Consider the following 19,269-nt stretch of genomic DNA (forward strand, 5'->3'; position numbering starts at 1 on the left):
CCGGACATGACAGGGGCTGGAGGGTTGGCGTCAAGATCGGCTCTGTGCCGCACTCGTCCGGCCCCCCTTACTGGATCTAAGACCTTGAAAGTTACACTACATAGGATGTGGCGTCCTAACCGGCCAATACGCATGGCCCTGCCAAGGTGATAGGGCAACATCCGAGGTTTGATCGAAATTACTCCCATCTAATGCCGTATCTTCCGTTGGATGGTATATCCGAGGTTTACGCGAAGTTTTGGCAGCGCCCTGGCTAAGTGAATGTCCTTTGGCTGAAAGAGAAGCCTCGCGGAATACCTCCAATTGAGTATCCCGAAACTGACCACCGTTTCCTCCTTCAGTGGAATCTAACAGCTACTCTTCTCACTACCCAGGGTCTCCAATCCGCTCGAGGCCATACTTAAACCTCCCTTTCGTCGGTGATAATCAGGAGCAGAGAACACAAAATTATCTTCAAACAAGATCACTTCGCTATGTCCTTCCCCCACCTCGCTCAAACCCCGAACGGGATTCAACTCTTCGTTAAAGATAGACCGGTCCTTCTCCTCCCCGGCGAACTCCACAACTCCTCCCTCTCCTCTGCTCGATACATGTCCACGGTCTGGAGCGACCTGAAAGCACAGTCAATAAACACCCTTCTTGGATCCGTGACCTGGGAGATGATTGAACCCGATGAGGGCCAATTTGACTTTATTGAACTCGACGCCGTTATCGCGGACGCTCGCAAGCACGGAATTTATCTTGTCCTTCTATGGTTCGGAAGCTACAAAAATGGCATCTCCACGTATGCTCCTCACTGGGTGAAGCGAGATGTTGAGCGCTTTCCCAGAGTACATGTTTGGGACGCCGACAAAGGAGGAAAGAGGACAATCGAGATGATTAGTCCATTCTCCGAGGAAGGATGGGAGGCCGATGCGCGTGCATTCGGAAACTTTATGGAGCATTTAAAGGAAGTCGATCGCGATCATAGTACGGTCGTCATGGTGCAGGTTGAAAATGAGACAGGCTTGTTAGGAGACTCGAGAGACCGTTCAGTCCTTGCGGAGAGGACGTTCGCGAAAGGCGTCCCAACAGACCTCCTCCGCCATCTTTCAACCTCGAAAGAGCTTCACCCGCGGTTTATCGAACGGTTCGCCAAGGGGATACCATCTTCGGGCGAACTTGATCAAGAGAGAACCTACACCTGGGAAAGCATCTTCGGACCCCGCACCTCCGCCGACGAAGCATTCATGGCTTACTACATCTCCAAGTACGTCGGGCACGTTGCAGCAGCGGGGAAGAAAGCGTACCCAATTCCTCTCTACACAAACACCTGGCTCAACTTTGACGACCCTTCGGCTCTGGACTTACACGGGTACCCCGTCGTCGTTGGTGGCGGAGCGCGACCGGGAGTCTACCCCTCAGGCGGCCCTTGTCCGCATGTTTCGGATATCTGGCGCTTCAATGCACCCGCCTTGGACTTTCTCGCCCCGGATCTGTACTTTCATGACTATGAGCGAGTCTGCCAGGACTACACTTTTCCCGCAACAAATCCGCTCTTCATCCCGGAGCAGCGACGCGATGAGCATGGCGCGAGACGGGTATGGCTTGCATATGGAACATATGGAGCACTCGGGACAAGCCCATTCGGCATCGATACGGAGGCCACTATCCTTGGTATGGAGTATAAGCTACTCGCTCAAACTGCAGATTACCTCCTAAACTCCAAGCCAAGTCAACAGATGGGCTTCTTCTTCGACGAGATCCCCGAGTCCGGCTCACCAAAGGGGAAGCAGGAGTGGACGAAGACATTCGGGAACCTGGAGGTTATTATCGAGCGTGCCTTTGTCTTCGGCAAACCAGGACCCGGTGGGGGCATAATCATCCAGCTCGGCGAGGAAACCTCATATCGTTTCCTTGCCGTCGGACGTGGTTTTCAAGTTCGCTTCCGCGGACTGGATGAGAATGTCACGTTCACTGGCATTCTAGACGCGCGAGAGAAAGAGTATGATGACAGAACCGGGGAGTTGAGGACATTGCGTGTCCTAAATGGCGATGAGACCCGCAGCGGCGAGTTCCTGATTATGCCGAATGATGAGCCCGATTATGGTGGCTTTCCGATTGCGGTTACAATTCCAGCAAGGACTTGTATTGCGGAGGTGGAGGCTTATACTGTTTGTGAGAAGGTTTAAAGGCTTGGAGTCGTGTGCGCTAGGACGGTACTCTTCAGCTATACTAGAGTCGTAAGGAGTTCACGCTGCTATTACACTAGATGGTCCTGATATAGCGCCCTAGTACCTTTGCCTTGCATGAAAGCTTTTAGTTGCCTGGTACTGAGGAAGTCTAGCTAGATCTACATACGGTCTGTAAACCAGAGCCCTCACAGATCCTAAATTCGTTCATGCTACATTCAATGGAGGAGTATATTTCGGTAATCAATTCTGTGGCCTTCAGGGCTAAACAAAATAGAAACCTCTCGCGTTGGCTCGAATGCCGGAAAACAAGGACATACACCGTGGAGCCTGGACATGAGGAAGATGCACAGGACACATTGGCAGCCTAGCCACTATACATAGACGAGGAGTTATAAAACAACAGGTAGGCCTTGCTTATTTACAGGCCAGGGAGCGTAGTCGTAGGATCACTGCTCAATTTGTGCTTGCCAAGTGCTACCACCAGAAGAACTCTTGACGGTGAGAGCTAGAATTGTCATGTAGCGTTAGCCCCGTCAGAAATAAATTAGACAGTATATACCATTTTATAGCGCCTTCAAAAGCCCCTCGTGCTTCACAACCCAGTCCCCGTTATCTGGGAAGCCTGGCGCGTGGCCTTCGGATCCTTCCCAGCCAGCTGCCATATACGCAACTATGGTACCTTGTCAGCGAGGTTTGTTTGTGTGATGTAGAAGGCACATACCAGCGAGAAGATATCCCGCATTTCCAGGCATGAAGGGGGGCGGTGTTCCTCCTGTGGCAATATCAGCACCTCCTCATCCAATCTCTAGACGTAATAAATAGATTAGAGGAAGATGTAGACGTACCATCACCACCTCTTACCGCAAACCCTACCACCCACGCATTAGCACAAGCCCAACTCAAACCACCACATTCAAAACAATCAGAGTGGAAGAATTCATACCCGCATCATCGAAAACCCACCTCCCACTCGTAAGATGCCTTACCGCGCGTTCGCGCTCCCCAATCCTCGCGCTATTAATAGCCAGCACCACTCTTCCCCAACCACGGATATCCTCGTCCCTCCACACCTCATCCACTTTATCCGCTGTTCTCTTTGCAATGGCGCTATCGACTGCGGGTGTGTCGGGGAGGATACCCTGCAGCATAATCAAGCTCCGTGGGTCGTCGGTTAGGGAATAGTCGGTCCACCAGGTGCTATTTAGCCCGGAGTAGACGGCGTAGAGGTCCGAGATTATAGGGGGTGGAGAGAGATTGAGCGCGACGGTGGACCAGCTGGTTGGGATGGGGGCGTTCAAGGCCCTTTTCCAGGATATTGCGGTGTCGAGGGCGTAGCGCCAGTATGCTATCTAACACAGAAATCTGTTAGTCGGGGAAACAGGGGAATGGAAGGGGCTGGGTACCTCGTATGCGAGATTCCGTGTCTCGAGGGGTGGGGTATTTTCTGTGACGCCGTATGCCCTGGACAATCTTGTTAGCAGCGAGAAACGAAGAAAGAAGAAGGGGAGATGGGTAGAGCGTACGGAGGACCGAGATCGTATAGCCCCGAACTCTCATTAAACCACGCGTAGCTCGACATGTAATCCGCCGTCGCTGTGATGACGCGGTCCCATTTCTGTAATGTCTTGCGTGTCGGAGAAGCCTTGTACGCGAGATTGGCGAGATACATCGGATGAGGCTGCACAACTTATCAGAACCCACACCTAGAAAATCTGTCAAAACAAGAACAGGGTAACCAACCTGCTGCCAAAGCAAAAGCCCATTAATCCCCCCCGGCGCCGACCCCCCCGTATTGATCTCCGTCATCTTCGGCCACCTTGCCCCCTGCCAACCCATTTTCCTCGCTCTCTCAATACTCGTCGGTAGTAACTTCTCATAAAGCGCTGGGAAAATCCTCTCAAAATACTCACTCCGTCCCCAAGTTACCCAATGCGCATTATGCCACACCACCATCTCCATATGGAATTTCCCGTACCACCCGTTATTCATGAGCCCGCTTTCCTGCGGCGATTGCGACGTTGCGGCGCTGTTCACGCGCACGTGGTATTGCGATAGGATTATCCGGCGTTGGAGTTCGTTTGCGGACCTGTGCGGGGAGAGTGTTAAGTCGATGAACCCGCCTGCTTTCCAGTAGGCGTTCCAGGCGGATTTGTTGCGGAGGGAGATTTTGGAGGGCGGTGCGGGCGTGGACTTTAAGGGGGTGAAGAGGGCTGTGAAGCTGAAAGAGGATGTTGGAAGCCGCGGCGTGAGGGTGTAGCGGTGCTTCGCCAGGCCGGTTGCGTTTCGCGGTTGAGTTAGCTGGAGGGGTGTAGAGGCTGGCCAGCGGAGGTTCACGAAGTAGTTAGTTTCCTGGAGTTCGTGGTAGATATGCGCTGTGTTGTTCTCCTTGCCGGATGGGGGAATGATGGATGTAGTATGGTTATCGGGGAAGTCGTATACACCGACAAAAACCTCGTACTTATATTTCGTTGAGTGGATAGGCGGATATGGGAAATCAAGCTCAACGCTCAAATCGCCCGATTCAATCAACGCAGACTCAATGCTAAATGCGACGGCATCAGACTCGAAGTCCCCTTGCGTGACCACTTTGACGTCTTCCCCGTCAACTTTGAATGTTGATGTAATGACTCCATTCCACAGATCGAGTTCCTGTCGCGGATCACTGATCTTATCTGCAGAGAGCGTACCATTACTGTACCTCAGTCCAATCCGCCCTAGATTAACGCGGTTCGGGTTTCCGATCAGCCATTGCGAGACCTCAGGGAGGTCGGGGTCAGGAATATCGTAGGAGACATTTCGGCCGTGGGTTAGTCTTGGGACGCCGGTGTAGTCGGACAGCTCTTCCCTGCAGAACTCTATGAGCCATCACGCAAGCCAAGGGGACTGAATTACGGAGCTTACCCGTTCGTAGGCAGCGAGTCGTTGTGCCAGCCCCAGCTCGATAGGGTGTTGAATGCGAGGAAAGTCTGAGCGTAGGTATCAATCCGGATTCCGAAGAGGATAGTGGTACTGAAAGACATACCTGCATTCCCGTATTATCAATGCCAAATGCAAAGTCCCCGTTTCCGACCTGCAGCGGCGTGGTCTCGTTGTCAATCAGACTGGTGCGCACGACGTTATACTTAGAAACTATGCTCTGCCTGATTCCGTGCGGTAGTTCATTAGCACACGCGGGATCCGTCCACCATGGCAAACTAAACTCAAGGCTCGGCCTACCGATCAATTCGCCCAACAACCAAGGCGGGCAAAATGCCCAGAAAAAGTGAAGTGGCCAGATGCATCATTATCCGGTAAGGTGGTCTTACATTGTATATTTCAACGATGACGGGCGGGAAGACCCTTTAAGGGGAGCTCGGCGGAATAGCAGCCGACGATCTGGGGTCGTTGGACCCCGCAGAAAGACATGCGCTAGCATCGAATTAATGCACCAATCTTGTTATGCTTTATGTACGTCCCTGGTAATCAGGCTAAATATGACGATCGGGTGGCCCATCTGACTAAGGCGAAGCGAGAGCGAAGTAACTTAGTCGCACAGTAGGATATAGAAGGGAAGCCGAAGGAAGCAATAGGATTGAAGTCGACCAAACGATGGCCGAAAGATATTAAATCAGTTTGTAGAAAGAGTTGGGTCAGTACTCATAGTCTGACCACTCATCAAGCTGGAAATCCAAATCGCGGCCACCAAAGTTCCGCATCTGAATCCCATGCCCTGGGGAATCGGTTTCTCGATTCCCTGAATCTCTAAAAGACCCGAATGATCAACATCATAACTGCTCATGAGTTCCGCAAGTTTGCGGTCGTGATACTGGTTTGCGCCCCGCTTGTAGCCGCGGATGGTGAGATGCTGGAGGTTAGGGGGCAACTCGTCGACCAGATTAATGTGAAGCGGTTTGCGTTCGCCGTCGTCAGGGCCTCGGATCTCCTGTGCAAAGTAGAATAGAGAGAAAACGCCAATCTCCAGATGGGTCAGGGTTTTAGAATCCTTAAACGAACCGGTTTTACCCCATAATGTGTCGTCCAGTCGCCAGGGGATGTCTGGATGGCTGACAAGCGTTTTATCATAAACGTCATTAAGGAACTCATCCATGGTGAGGCGGTAGTTGATGCCGAGCTGGTAGTCGTAGTCTGGATCCAAGCTCTGTAGGGTTTCATTGGGGCGCAGGATACACCGGAAGAGGGTTGCAGCGTTCATTGTAGGCATGTTCTTGCTCATGTCAAGTATTCGGCCATTGTTTGATTCGACAAGTCCCGCTAGTATAAGTGAACTTTTGCAGTCCGTCGATAGATCACAAAAGAGAAGGAAAGAAGAGAGAGCTCAACAGTGATCGGTGGAATTCCAGCACCTTGATATGAGTTCGTGGAGGTGGCATGGCATAGGGCTGTGCCTCAAGCAGCCTCATGCCATCAATGGAGTTCTTTTCGAGTTTGGGAAGTCCGGATACTTTCGCGACGCAATTGTAGAAATCGCACGGAGAATACCACTTCTTGCCAAGGTAGGGCCGGGGCAGGAACTCAGTGGTACGGACTCGCTGCAGATAGGGCGAGTTTGACGATTGTTGAGTGACTTTGCTGAGAAGCTCCGACATCGGGAATTTGGGTGGCGGCAATGGGATATTTCTTCCCCGTTCCATGAACTCGTAATAGGAATAATTGTTCAAAGTCTCTTCGACCGAATGGGGCGCTCCGAGGACAAGGGACTCCAGCTCGGGACACACACTGATCAGCAAGACCGCGATCGCCTGACCGATGAACGTCCCCCGGACTACCTTGACCTCTTGCTTCCTGCCGTCAAGTTCAGCGAGGCTAGACGATACTTTAACAAAACATGCCAGCGAAGCCCGTTACTAACAGGCTCAATGTTAGTTTGCGTCTGCATCAGCATATTCAGTATGGTGTTTTGCGAGTATCCCAAATCCCCCGCAGCTTGAACCGCGTCCTCGAGCTTGCCCAGATCACTTTCGCTGAGGGATCGCCGCCAGTTTGTCTCGACATACGGCTCTAAACTCAAAGGCTGCCGGTCGACCTCAAGATGGCGTACATACTTTCCCAGTTTCGGATCACGCAAAATCGAGATCAACACGTCAAAGGCCGGGCCAAGATGCTCATCCTGTCGAATTCTAACCTGCTGATATTTTCGTAATGTGGTGAGATCATAGAGGCTGAGCAATCGTCGGTCCTGTATGCACAACGCGACAATGTCCTTGTAGCTGGTGAGATAGGATAGGATCATGAGCAGAATCTCGTTTGGTAGCGATTGGAAATGTGGCATTGTGAGGGAGCAGATAAGAAGAGTGTATTGTATAAAAAGAAAGCAGCCGCTGGAGGTGAGAATATAAGACCGCCGAGAAACTGACGTCTCGAAGTTAGCAAAGGATGCTAATGACGGACGCGTCTCGGTTGGCCGCGGAAGACAGAGGGCTTAAGGAACGCTCAACTCAGACTGTTCTGAAGTTATAAAAAGTTAAATTAATGCTCGCTAAGTATCAAGAAAGAGAAAAATCAATTTGGAAACTCGAACAATCGCCGCAATGCCGGGTGCGCGTGATGGAGGAGGTTGTTGTGGGAGTGGGGTTGACATCGATTGCGGATCTCGCGGGAAGAAAGAGTGCGGCCTTGGTGCTTGAGGCGGCGACCTTCCCACTCTCGGATTTGGGGAAAGCGCGACTGTTCGTTCAACCCGATACCCTTGAATATCATCAGTGTATTACCCTAGGTAGTCGAGATGTTGGTGCTTGAGGTTGTTGCGGCTCGGGTGATGTAGCAGCTAACCTGTGGAATCGTTTCTAGAATCAATGCTTTTGCTTCGGTAGCGGTACTTAGTGCGGTTATATATATTTCGGAGTTTATGGTGGAATGTAGACGCTGGTTAGCATCGCTGTATTTGAGAGAAGTTAATTTATTACCATACACTCCTTGTGATTCATGAGAGTATACTACTAGCACTCTTAGTGGGAAGGATACCTGTCGTCTGACTGAACTAATCAAAATTCACACAAGCAAAATCAACACAAGAGTGAGGGAGGGTATCCACATCTACGACTGCAAATTAGAAAGAGCGTGCATGGGCCGATGACGAGCTCTTCCAAGGCTGTGAAGTCGGCGAGACACCCCTCCAGCATGAAGATCCCGCGCAGCTTGCTTCTATCGCGGCGGTAGGGGCCGGTAGTGCGCATCAGCTCGTCGCGGTATTCTTCCAGCGTGGTTCGGGAGGCGACGTAGCCACCATAAGGCGGATCATCGCGAAGCTGGTCATCGCAGTCAAGGTGGAGGTGCTTTAGAGTGTGGCGTGCGCTGAGAAGGAAGTGGAAGAAGGTGCGCGGGTTGTACTCGTTTGTGGGATAGTATTCGGAATGGGGGTTGGGTTCGCGGTTGGTTATGCTGTATGAGAATTCTTCAAGCTTTGCAACAGAGAAGATCACGTCAGCCAGGACGTCGGAGCCGGACCTGGACTCGATGATTACAATTCTCTTTGCGACGTTGGTGCTGCTGGTGAAGCGGGGGATATAGCCGCTCCAGCAGGCCCCTTTGACCGCTATCAGGTCTAGATTGGGAAGGTTCTTGACGACCTCCATCCGGTCGATGATTTCCATCTGATCGTAGACCCGGTGAGCGGAGCAGCATAAAGCATCGGGACTAAGCAGTTCGAGTGCCCACACCTTGCTCATGAATCCGGAGGTTGCAGGTGCCTCGTGAATGGCGTTCAAGACACGATTCAGAGGAAAGTTCAGGCGGCCTGGCCTGTAATCGGGGTCTAGCTTGTTTTAGTTATGACCGTTAAATCCCATGTCTTGCGCGGTAGGCGTTCCAATGGCTACAAGCTGGATGTTCGGACACTCGGAGAGTAGGATGGTGCCCACGGCACGGCCCCATGTAGTTTCTGCGCTCGGCGGCAATGGTGAACCTGGAAACGGAGTTAGCAAGGTCAGGGACCAAGAACCAGAGAGCTTACGGTCCATCTTTACTGCCATTATAATGACTAAATGGTTGAATCTGCAGGAGCATGTCCAAGACGCCGCGCGCCTCCTGGCCTTCGAACCCGGCCCTGTGGATGGCACTCCTGAGTCGCTGAACTTCTCCATCAGGCAGGTCTCGCTCCCAGATAGGCGATCGGTTGTGAAATGGTGCTTCCTCTTCGGTCTGCATGTTCAGGATGAGATGGTGGACGTAACTTGCCAGGTGACGAGTGCGGAGGATCTCAAGCAGATAGAGGGGGGCCAGCTCCCCGAACTCGGGAATATTGATGGTGTGAAACTTGCACCGATTCTTTAGATCGCAGATGTTATTGAACTGTTTTCATGACAGAGCGAGAGGAATTAAGTTATCATAGTCATCGTCCACGACTAGATCGATGATCTGGAGTTGGAGCTCGGTTGGAAGGTCGAGGAGCGTGCTGCCTCTACCCGTCAGAGTGGAAAGAGCCATCGTGCCGAGAATGGATGGAAGGTTCGACCCTGGGCTCTCGATGTAGAATACCAGATGGGAAGGAAGGTGAGGGATGAGAGTGGTAGGTGGGATGGAGGAGAACCGAAAGAGAGAGCGACAATGCCATATTTAACGGAAAGCTGGAGAAAGAGGATACAGAGGCCTTCCAGTCACTCAAAGAGAAGAATCAGTGAAGGGAATCTTCCTGATCAGAACATCCTTGCATGCTGGACGCTGAGTGGTTGAGTTAGGGTTGGTGGGGCCCTGCCTGCTGATATTCACAGAGAACCACAGCAAGACCAGCAGGCAGTGAAGTGCTTCTCTCCAGAACTCCAGCTGCGTGTCTCCTCAGCAGTCTAATACAACCTTCAATCAATGTTTTGATCCCCCTTAACATTAACTCTTCCCCCTCTGCCTCCCGAATTCGAACTCAGCCTTTTCTTCTTGAACCTCGACCAGCGGAACTCATTCAACAAAATCGCTTTGTTTCTCAGACGCAACAAAGATATTTGTGTCTGAAACACATTGGTAGGTCTCACAGGATATGTCTTCATCGACTCCGTTCCGTCCCAACCCCGAACGCAATAATAATCAACCCGCCGGTGTCAAGCGCAAATACGGCGAAATGATTTGTGCCTCTGACCGGGTCGAGGAAATGACCAAGGACCTCAAAAGTGTCGAAGACGCTGTTGGCAGTGTCGGTGAGATTGCTCGGAGCTTTATGAATGCCGTGGAAGGCTGCGTAAGCTTTGATCAGGTTCCTCATAAAGGATTGAAACGCAAGCTAACCGCAAGCTGTTCAAAGGACAATGACGAGCTAAATACCGATCCCGTCGTTGGTGCTATCGGCGCTTCCAACCCTGCTGAGGGAACAACTGCGATTGGCGGATATGAGGATAAGGATGACAATGCCACTTCTGGTTCCTTTTACCCCGGGATCGTGGTCGAGATTTCCGTGAGTCTCCTCTGTTCTCTTTATGCAGCTACACCACCTGCAAACTGGATCAGAAAAGAGAGCTAACACATTTCTCCTATAGGACGCCGAGACCGACAATGAAGAAAATGATGACAAGGAAAACCGCGACCCTGCTGGCCCTACGCGCTTGCCCTTCGACCGCGTTCGCGAGGCGGCTGTTTCAACGGACAATGATGACGAAGATAAAGAGAACATAGATCCAGCCTTCATTCCGCGTCTGCCCTTTGAGCCTATTTACCACTTGAACGTTTTGACTCAAGGCATTGGTGAAGACCAGGAAGATGAAGTCCATGAAGACGCCGGCTCTGCTGCTAGTAGCTCTCACCACGTTGCTCATGGAGTCAAGGCCAACGCTAGGTATCCACTGCGGGATTTGATTGAGGCATTCGAGTTTGAGAACCAGGAACTCAGCGAGGCACCTGGTCCGGATCCCTTCATCTACATGTCATCAGTAGGTTCGAATCTTTGCCCAACAATAGTTCACTCATTGGCTGAATTAACCTTTTGCTTCCCACAGGACGCGGAAAACACCAGCAATAAGGAGGTTCTCAAGACCATTCATAATGGATCTAAGCTAAAGGTCTACGACATTCTGGTCGAGCTTACTGAAGCCATCGAGTCGGAGAACGAAGATACCAGCGAAGCCCCTGTTCCTGATCCATTTGTTTACATCTCAGTAAGTTTTGCACTCTCTCCTTGAGTTGCTTTACGTCCCAAACGCTATACTCTCAATAGTGCAACTACTAACATTTGACCCTTAAAGAACAGCGAGAGCATTGTCAAAGAAGACTTTGCTCTATCTCCAGACTACGCGCCATCTTCAATCCCATCCTCACCCCAGACATTCCCCACTGATGCCGAAATGGACGGCAATACCAAGCTGCTCCTCGCCGCGCTCCAACTGGAGATAAACACAATTGACGTTTTCCCTCGTATGGTCTATGCTGTTACGGATATTATCGATGAGGTTAAGGGGCCGGTATGTATCTCCCTTCTTATTCCACAACAAACGTAAGCTGACCACCTTTCGTCTACTAGAAAACCCCCGAGCCAGCCGAGAAGCTAGCCCGGCTGAGGCTGAAGCTGAACCCTAGCTCTCGGCCTAGAGCACGCTCCTATTCATTCTCTAGCGACAGCACCGAGGACGCCGACGACTCTGGAATTGCAGACCTCGGGCGACGAATCGCGAAAGCCGAGAAGACAGCAGATCGCAAAGCCAACCTTCCCTCGAAGAAGGACCGAAAGAGGGCATCCAAAGCTGCCAAACTATCCAGGCAGGAGAAGCTGGATAGGCTCGCCGCGATGCCGGATCTCTTACCGCAGGTTGAGGCTATCACGAACAATGCACCCTTGGAATTGACCCGCGCCCAGACAGATCGTGCAGTCAAGGCCACAAATGAATGTATCGAGTCGCTTGGAGTAAGTATTCTGTATACCTTGACGCCCAGATCCGTAAAATATAATCAGGACTGACATTTCCTTTCCTTTAGCTCTCCAAATTCGACGACGTCCTGACCGCCGATGCTCAGGCAACCCCCGACGCCAGCAACGAGTTCCACTTCTCCTCCCTTGCGGCCTCATACCCCCCAGAACCACCCACCTCATCCACGTTCCACACGCCTCCTCCTACTACTACCCGCGCCGACATCAGCTGGATGATGACAGACATGTGGACCTGCGTACGCTCCATTCCTAGACACTATACCCCGAACCCGGACGGTCTCTAATGTGCTTTGGTGAGTATAGTGCCGCTGCCACCATGAGCAGAACTGGAATACGATTGACCCTGTTTGCACCGGGAGGTGGCACGGCGGATGGTGTAGCCATGAGTGCTGCAGCGATTGTGAGATGACTACGCTTGATAGCTCGGAGGATCAGCTTTTTGGCCCTCAGGCTTAGTCGCAATCTGAAGAATATGGCTTGAGCCCGCTCATGTCTTATTGGTCATCCTGATGTCCTACCTTTCTACTCTTGGTGTCGTTGCTGTTATCTTTTTCGTCAGTTTCGTCTTGTGTTAGGGCTGGGTCCACATTGACTCCCTGTCGGCACTGTTCTGGTCCTTGGCGCCCACCGTCCGTGTTGTCGTTGGCGTACAAGTTCTCGTCGAGCCGTACTTGTCCAACGACAACCGAGGCGCACATGTGTCTGGACGATGTTTATTCTGTTATTGTCGTTTTTCTGTTTCAATTCTGCTGGATCTACATAGTCGGTTGTCTAGCTGGGCTCTCGGGTCAATCCCCACGGGGCACCGGAGAAGCGGCCCGCCAATGAATTGCATCCAGACAAGCCCTAAATCGAACCGGCTCGTGGCTAACTCGAGCAGATGTCAGCAGGCCATGGTCGTAGGATGTTCTGCAATATTCCACTGTTCGCAATCCGCAGTATCACGTAGAAATTCCCATGTTCATTATTCGAGCCATGGTCACATTTCATTGCAATGGTAATCTTCAATTGTTTCTACCAATTAGGCCAAGCAGCCTGCACTACAACAGACACATGTGCACTGGAAAGTGCGTTCCATCCCGTCCTAGGTAGCCCCTAGCGCATTGACCTATTCACAATCACAAAAAATAAATCATGGAAACAAGCTAAATGGATCAACAGCTAACAGTGATTTAGTGTAATTTAATTCCCCACCAAAACCCTCATCTCCCTCCCCATACTAACCCGCCCCACAACCGCCTCCTCCCCCATCCCCCTCAACGTATCCCGCATCATCTCCCTACCAATGTACCTTACGCCCACAATGACCTCGTTCACCCTCGATCCGGATATAGATTTCGAGCCTGATCCCGACCTCGACGCCGACCCAGTCCCACCAAGAGCAAGCGTTCCTCTCGCCGTTAAACCCGGCTGACTCAACGCCCACCCCTCGCGAAACCAAATATGCCTCTCAGCTTCCGTAATCAGCGTACACTGTGCCATTTCTAGATTCTTGAATTCATTCACGATAGTAGAAGGGAGCCCACTTCCAGTCGTTGATCCCTATGAGGTTTATTTCAGAGAGACTGAGTCTGCGGAGAGTCAACGCGTGCCGCCGGAGAAAGAGGAGGTCACTGGTATTTATGGGGACCATGGAGCCTCGGAGACTTAGTTCGGTGAGGGTATACCGGATCTCGGAGGTTAGGATATGCGGGATGAGGAGGTTAGAGACAGGGCCTGGTCCCAAAGCTAGCGTAAGAGCCGTAAAGAGCGTGCTTTGGCAAGGAGAGTATAAGCGAACTCGCTCTGTGCGGGATCGGAGACTGTGAATTCTAGTTTTGACATCTTGACGGACGCCCAGATTGAATCGAAGCCTTTTCGTTTGAGGGGGGCGAGATGGATACCTGTTAGAACGACTTCCCCCTCTCCCTTCCCCTCACCTTGTAATTTCGCACGCTCACGCATAACAACACCGAAAGACTCTATCCTGCGTCTCTCCTCAATCACGAACTCGAGTAGCATAGTCACAACATCACTAGCCAGGAGTCTTCTATCCGAAGTAGAATGCGCATGGTCCGGCCCGTCCCAAACGACATCCCGACGAACTTCGAAGGAGCGGCAATTCGCTAACTTCTTGAACACATCTTTCCATTTTGCCACGCCGTCACTCGACATGTCGAGGCTGCCGAAGAGGTCGCGGCCCCATGTTAGTCCCGCGCCGAGGTTGCTGCGGTATGGGTCCGCGATTGTGAGGTTTGTTGTGTGTGCGGCGATTTGCGGGTTTAGGAGGGTCGTGTTGGTTTTGTGTAGGCTGGTGGAGGAGAGGTCTGTTGTTAGTGTTAATGAGAGGTTGTCGGGGGTTGGGGTTTGCGGGGTGCGCGGTTGGGGGGTGGAAAATGGGATGGAGGGCATTGCTGTGGTGTTGAGTTTGTTGAGGGTGGTGGGTATCTGGGTTAGAAAACTAGCTCTGTGGGGATGGTTTAGTAGGTATGGGGATACACCGTCAGCGTCAAAGGTTTCAGAGTCGAATATTACATCTAGAACCGGCAACGGCCGACCATGGCTTTTATACACCCTGAGACACTTTGCTAGAGTACAAGGGGGCTTTAAGGGGAGTCTGGCCTTGCGACTGACAAAGCGCGCGGAAGACTGATGGTGTCAAAGAGACTAAGCACGAGATCTTACAGCCTACGACATAGCTGGGTAAAGGCTTGGTAAACACAGTTGAACCTAGAAAATTGGAAACATTGCATTTGACATAGACATCCAAACAGAACTACGAAATGAACCAGGTCCTAACACGAAAAACATAAGCCTTCTCCAACCATTGTTAGATCCAGCATGATGACATCGCCCCCAGGCAGATTTTGGGCCATGGCCAGAAAGCCAACCCGGCAACACACCTCACAGAGACAGCTGACTTGCTCATGCCTTCTCGTGTGATCCACCGCGACAAGGCCTCAAAAAAGCAGACTCAATCGCCTTCCCCAGAACTTCATCCATCTGATCAACAACGCCATAATAACGAACACAGAATCTTTCCTCCCCAGCCCGCAGCACCGGAGCATCCATACACACAGGCGTAAACTCCCTCTCCGGCAGAAAAGAAAGGTGCGTGTGGCGCAGCCGCAGAGGAACCAGATTCAACGCATCATCCTCATCAACGCGCTCCTCAACCTCAAGACCACAAAGATGCACCTTCCTCAAGCGCAGGAACTCCGCGTCCCTAATAGCCCGCATCACGACCACCCACGGATTCACCCCCTCATGCTCAACATCCCCATCCCTAAGACGCAACGAAGCAAGCCTCAGCATAAGCCGCATGGTCGCCAACTCCAGAACCTCCAGGCTCTGCTTCTGCTTCAGAAGAAACGATATCACCCCATCCCGATACACCACATGCGCTGGCACATTCGCGGCAACAAGCTTAAAGCTCCGCAGCCGGAACAGACACCGGAATTTCTCGGACCAATGGAGCAGCTGGTCTGTGATGTAATCGCCGTCCCAGGCACCGTTCAGATTAAGGTTTAGATGTTTTAGCCCTGGCGCGTGATGCATCATGTCACCCACGAAGTTCGCTTGCAGGTTGTTGTCCAGCGCGTAGTTCACCTTTAGGCTGTGCAGATCGCCGAAGAAGGACCAGGGGTACGCGGTATACCGGTGCAAAAAGGGACGCCCGATCTCGTTGAGCCCTGTGCCGTTGATGTCCTTGTACGGGACGAGGAGGGTGAAAGATGTCATTTTGCGATTTAGTCGGATATGCAGCGTGAATAGGATCGAAATCACGTCGGAAATCACGATCTGCGCTTTGGGCGTGCAGTTCCAGGGGACTGGGTTCTGGAATTTCGTCTTGTCATCGTGCGACTCGAAGTCCACTCCGGATTGCTTGATGCTAAAGGCCTTGCAGTTTATGAACCCGCTTAGAGCGCGCGCGAGCTTTTATGGCCCGCTGCGTTTCGTTCCGGTCCATCTACCTGCCATCCGCGGCCAGAGGACTCGATAGCCTATGGCGTTTGCGGGGTGGGATGGTTTGAATGTTAGGTGTGTGACGAGGTTTGCGAAGCGGGATTCGCTGAGTTGGATTAGACGATTGAGAGAGGTAGAGGAGAGGTCGTTGGAGATTCTGGGGAAGGCCTTCTTCTCGGAATCGGTGCCGATTATGGTGAAGAGGCGCTGGTTTGTTTGGCGGAGGGCGCCGAGCTCGCGGGCTCATAGGTGCGAGGTTATGAGGAGGAGGAGCTCGACGGGGAGGGTTGCGAGGGAGACTTTGGGTTCTTTTTCCTCTTCCTCTAGGGGCGTGGAGGTGAAGGGGTAGCACATTCTGCCTTGGTAGCAATGAGAGTAGCAGAGGTGATGTGTTGATGGTGTTGATGGAGCTCTGGGCGACTTGGATAAGTAGAGGTTCAAATTGATGGAGGAGGATGGAGCAGATGGAGGAAGCTTACTCAGAACAAACAATTAAAGGTCCCAGAACGAGTTCTAGAGCGTTGGCTTTTCCTTTGTATGAAACAAAGTTTTCCCCCAGAAGTCATGGTGAATATTGTGCATTCCTCAGTGAAGCCATTTAGATGGCGCTAGACCCTTTACGGAACTTCACCTAGTCAACCTGGGAACATGGAAGCAAAAGAAAACCCAGACAAGCTGACACCATGGAAAATGGATGGGTTGCTGATGATCGGAAACCTTTTGTGCACCATTGACTGAGCCATATAAACCCTAGTCATCTAGTGAATTTTCAAGAAAGGGTAGAGAGACTCAAGTGACGAAGCAAAAGAGGATAAGGAAGTTTGTATAGACATCATAACATCGGGATCCCGTCTTCGCACTTTCTAAGTTCATGATCAACATGGTGGCCTTTGGTGAATGGCTTTTGGTTAGCTGGTCGATGAGCTACCCTGACACAAGACTAAACTCCGCCATTTGCAACACAAGGCGAGGCAAAGGCAGCACAACGCGGTCTCTATGTAGCCTATACCATATTAGGAAATCCCTTTAAGAACTAGTAGCACAGGGCAGGCAATGAAGAACCGTTAATTCAAACACTATATGGCATATATACAATGTAGCTACGCAAGTAACACTTCTACGAGTCTACTTCAAGCAAAGGAATTTGGATGGCGGTTTATTTAATTTGATAGACAGCTCAAGAGTGCTATACTGTCTTTTCTAGTCAAGAAAACTACCTAGATACGTAGGAAATGAGACAAACGTCGATCTCGTACACAGGTACATGACTGATATGCCAAAATATCAAAAGCCCCAGTCCCTGCTAGCGGAAAAGAAACAGATATCCGAGCACTTTGTCGGTGCATACGCCTGAATTATCGTAGTGGACTCCTCGGATGGCCTTGCAACGACGGATGGTGCCTGGAGGGGTGCCTATCAGCCGGCCGTATCCAACTTCAGAGTCGTCGGCATCGTACCACTCATCGGAGCTGTCGAACGTGGTGAATGCAGAGTATTTACCACCATCGGCTCCAGGGCGCTCAACCATATAATTCGGGTTCTCCTCAATGCTGGGGTGAAAGCACAACTGGCTGCAGTGGCTGGCTACCGTTCGGATTTTGGCCGGCTGAGTCCACTGGAGGCGTGCGAGACGGAACTCCTTTAGGCGATCGAATTGGAAACAAAGATGCATGACTTGTTTGTTCCATCCACCGCTGTCACTGTCTCCGATGAGGTTGATACCGGCCAGATCAAGCTTCTGGAGTTCGTCCTTTTGCAGCAGCAGCGACAGGCGCAGGTCCATGGTGTCAATGTGAATGGCGTTATCCTTTGTCCCGTGCAGCGTCAACTCTCGCAATGCCGAAAAGTAGCCCTTCCACACTGGTGCTGGATAATTCAATAGAAACGGCCCTACGGGCAAGGCGGGATTGATCTCAGTCTCTTCCGCAATCGACAGGACTAGCACTTCTAAATGAGTGGCTTTTCGCATGATAAGCCGGACGAACTCCGTGTGCCGCAATTTGATTGGGAAGCGGAGTGTGGGCGAGCGTAGGTTGTTCCAAAATGGATCATGCAGCCGCGGACTCTCGCGCAACGCGAAAATATTTACAGAGTTCACGATTCCGCGGAGATCAATGCCATGGCTATTGTGCAGGAATCCAATCCATCCCTGCGACTCCGCCCCTTTCGCATCTTTGATCGCGCCATGGCCCGGCGTGGGGATGCCATCCTCCCTAATTATTGGCATCCCGGACACGCCTTGCAGATCAACGGTAAACCGCTCAACCCGCCGCGGGAGACGGTGGATGATTGTCAAGACGAGATACACGACGTCACTAATCATAATACCGTTCTCTAGTTCCTCAGCGGTGGCGACCTGCTTCATGACCATGCGGTTGTCTTGCTGCACGGGCTTTCCATGGTCCGCGCCAACTTGGGAAATGATAAAGCCGTCGCAGGTCACGAGACGTTGTATGATGCCCTGCACCACAGTTGCCACGTTACCGTTCACCCAGTGCTCACCGAAAACCTTAACACTCCAATCCATACCCTCGCCAATTTTATTGCCATTCGGATTGTCGGGGCGGGGTGTGACGTGGAGGGTCTTGACGTGGGGTCCCAAGCGAGACATTGAGATCGAGTGCAAACGGGAGAGCGAGAGGACTGAGAGATCAGTGGTGCAGGTGTTGAACAACGATTCAAAGATAGGCTGTGAGGCATTGTGGAACTTCTTGTTGACCCCGCGAAAGGCGCAGCGGTCCTTGACGTCGAGAAGCTTTGCGGTGCGCGATATGAGTTCATCTGAGAGCATCTGAGAGACGAGAGAAGGGGGAGCTGGAGAGCGCTTCCTCGGCGGGGTTGTCAGGGGCCGAGGGAGGAGCGACCGAGAGCGACATTGTCGCCGGGTACTTCGGGGCTTGCCTCGTTTGAATGAAGAAGTCAGGGTCTGTGGAAGGGGTAACTACTAAGATGGAGCGACTGTTAGAGAAAGAGCGACGGCTGAAGAAGGAACGGGAAATGGGGACAGACCACTAATAGAGAGCGGGCGACTGCTCGAGAAGGACGACAGAGAAAGAAGGACAACAAGCAGAGGAGGATAACAGACAGAGGAGGACGACACAGGAAGAAAGACAACAGACAGAGAAGGACGGCAGGCAGAAAATGACAACGGACAGAAAAGGACAACTGATCCAGAACAACTAGCGACTGCTCGAGGACCAACGCCTGATCCAACTGCCAGAGAACAAACAACTGCTAGAGAAGCAACAACTAATACAGAATGAACAACTGATACAGACTCAACAATGGATCAAAACTCGCGACGAATGA

At 51.7% G+C, this 19,269-nt stretch overlaps 7 protein-coding genes across 7 annotated transcripts; 2 read left to right on the forward strand and 5 right to left on the reverse strand.

Annotated features, from left to right (window-relative positions):
• Positions 1 to 473: 473 nt before the first annotated feature.
• Positions 474 to 2,171, forward strand: BDW74DRAFT_167033 (uncharacterized protein; the record flags this gene model as incomplete). The annotated part of the gene is made up of 2 exons (XM_073726639.1): positions 474 to 784; positions 830 to 2,171. The coding sequence occupies 2 exons, from the start codon at positions 474 to 476 to the stop codon at positions 2,169 to 2,171; spliced, it is 1,653 nt and encodes a 550-aa protein (XP_073585715.1).
• Positions 2,172 to 2,737: 566 nt separating this feature from the next.
• Positions 2,738 to 5,455, reverse strand: BDW74DRAFT_189997 (uncharacterized protein; the record flags this gene model as incomplete). The annotated part of the gene is made up of 10 exons (XM_073732095.1): positions 2,738 to 2,844; positions 2,896 to 2,946; positions 3,020 to 3,043; positions 3,118 to 3,523; positions 3,578 to 3,635; positions 3,698 to 3,852; positions 3,915 to 5,019; positions 5,076 to 5,140; positions 5,197 to 5,314; positions 5,391 to 5,455. 10 exons carry the CDS (start codon positions 5,453 to 5,455, stop codon positions 2,738 to 2,740), a joined length of 2,154 nt encoding a protein of 717 aa, XP_073585716.1.
• Positions 5,456 to 6,460: 1,005 nt separating this feature from the next.
• On the reverse strand, positions 6,461 to 7,443 carry BDW74DRAFT_176587 (uncharacterized protein; the record flags this gene model as incomplete). Its single annotated transcript, XM_073728646.1, has 2 exons — positions 6,461 to 6,952; positions 7,024 to 7,443. 2 exons carry the CDS (start codon positions 7,441 to 7,443, stop codon positions 6,461 to 6,463), a joined length of 912 nt encoding a protein of 303 aa, XP_073585717.1.
• Positions 7,444 to 8,176: 733 nt separating this feature from the next.
• On the reverse strand, positions 8,177 to 9,596 carry BDW74DRAFT_176588 (uncharacterized protein; the record flags this gene model as incomplete). The annotated part of the gene is made up of 4 exons (XM_073728647.1): positions 8,177 to 8,925; positions 8,990 to 9,075; positions 9,124 to 9,461; positions 9,513 to 9,596. 4 exons carry the CDS (start codon positions 9,594 to 9,596, stop codon positions 8,177 to 8,179), a joined length of 1,257 nt encoding a protein of 418 aa, XP_073585718.1.
• Positions 9,597 to 10,140: 544 nt separating this feature from the next.
• BDW74DRAFT_176589 (uncharacterized protein) lies at positions 10,141 to 12,299 on the forward strand (the record flags this gene model as incomplete). The annotated part of the gene is made up of 7 exons (XM_073728648.1): positions 10,141 to 10,338; positions 10,402 to 10,551; positions 10,634 to 11,023; positions 11,090 to 11,248; positions 11,336 to 11,551; positions 11,611 to 11,991; positions 12,063 to 12,299. The coding sequence occupies 7 exons, from the start codon at positions 10,141 to 10,143 to the stop codon at positions 12,297 to 12,299; spliced, it is 1,731 nt and encodes a 576-aa protein (XP_073585719.1).
• Positions 12,300 to 13,743: 1,444 nt separating this feature from the next.
• On the reverse strand, positions 13,744 to 14,406 carry BDW74DRAFT_176590 (uncharacterized protein; the record flags this gene model as incomplete). The annotated part of the gene is made up of 1 exon (XM_073728649.1): positions 13,744 to 14,406. The coding sequence occupies one exon, from the start codon at positions 14,404 to 14,406 to the stop codon at positions 13,744 to 13,746; it is 663 nt and encodes a 220-aa protein (XP_073585720.1).
• A 513-nt stretch (positions 14,407 to 14,919) lies between these two features.
• BDW74DRAFT_176591 (uncharacterized protein) lies at positions 14,920 to 15,735 on the reverse strand (the record flags this gene model as incomplete). Its single annotated transcript, XM_073728650.1, has 1 exon — positions 14,920 to 15,735. One exon carries the CDS (start codon positions 15,733 to 15,735, stop codon positions 14,920 to 14,922), a length of 816 nt encoding a protein of 271 aa, XP_073585721.1.
• Between the last annotated feature and the right edge of the window lie 3,534 nt (positions 15,736 to 19,269).

This window comes from Aspergillus multicolor (genome assembly GCF_047715735.1).
Source record: "Aspergillus multicolor strain CBS 133.54 unplaced genomic scaffold BDW74scaffold_7, whole genome shotgun sequence".
Taxonomy (NCBI): Eukaryota; Fungi; Ascomycota; class Eurotiomycetes; order Eurotiales; family Aspergillaceae; genus Aspergillus; species Aspergillus multicolor.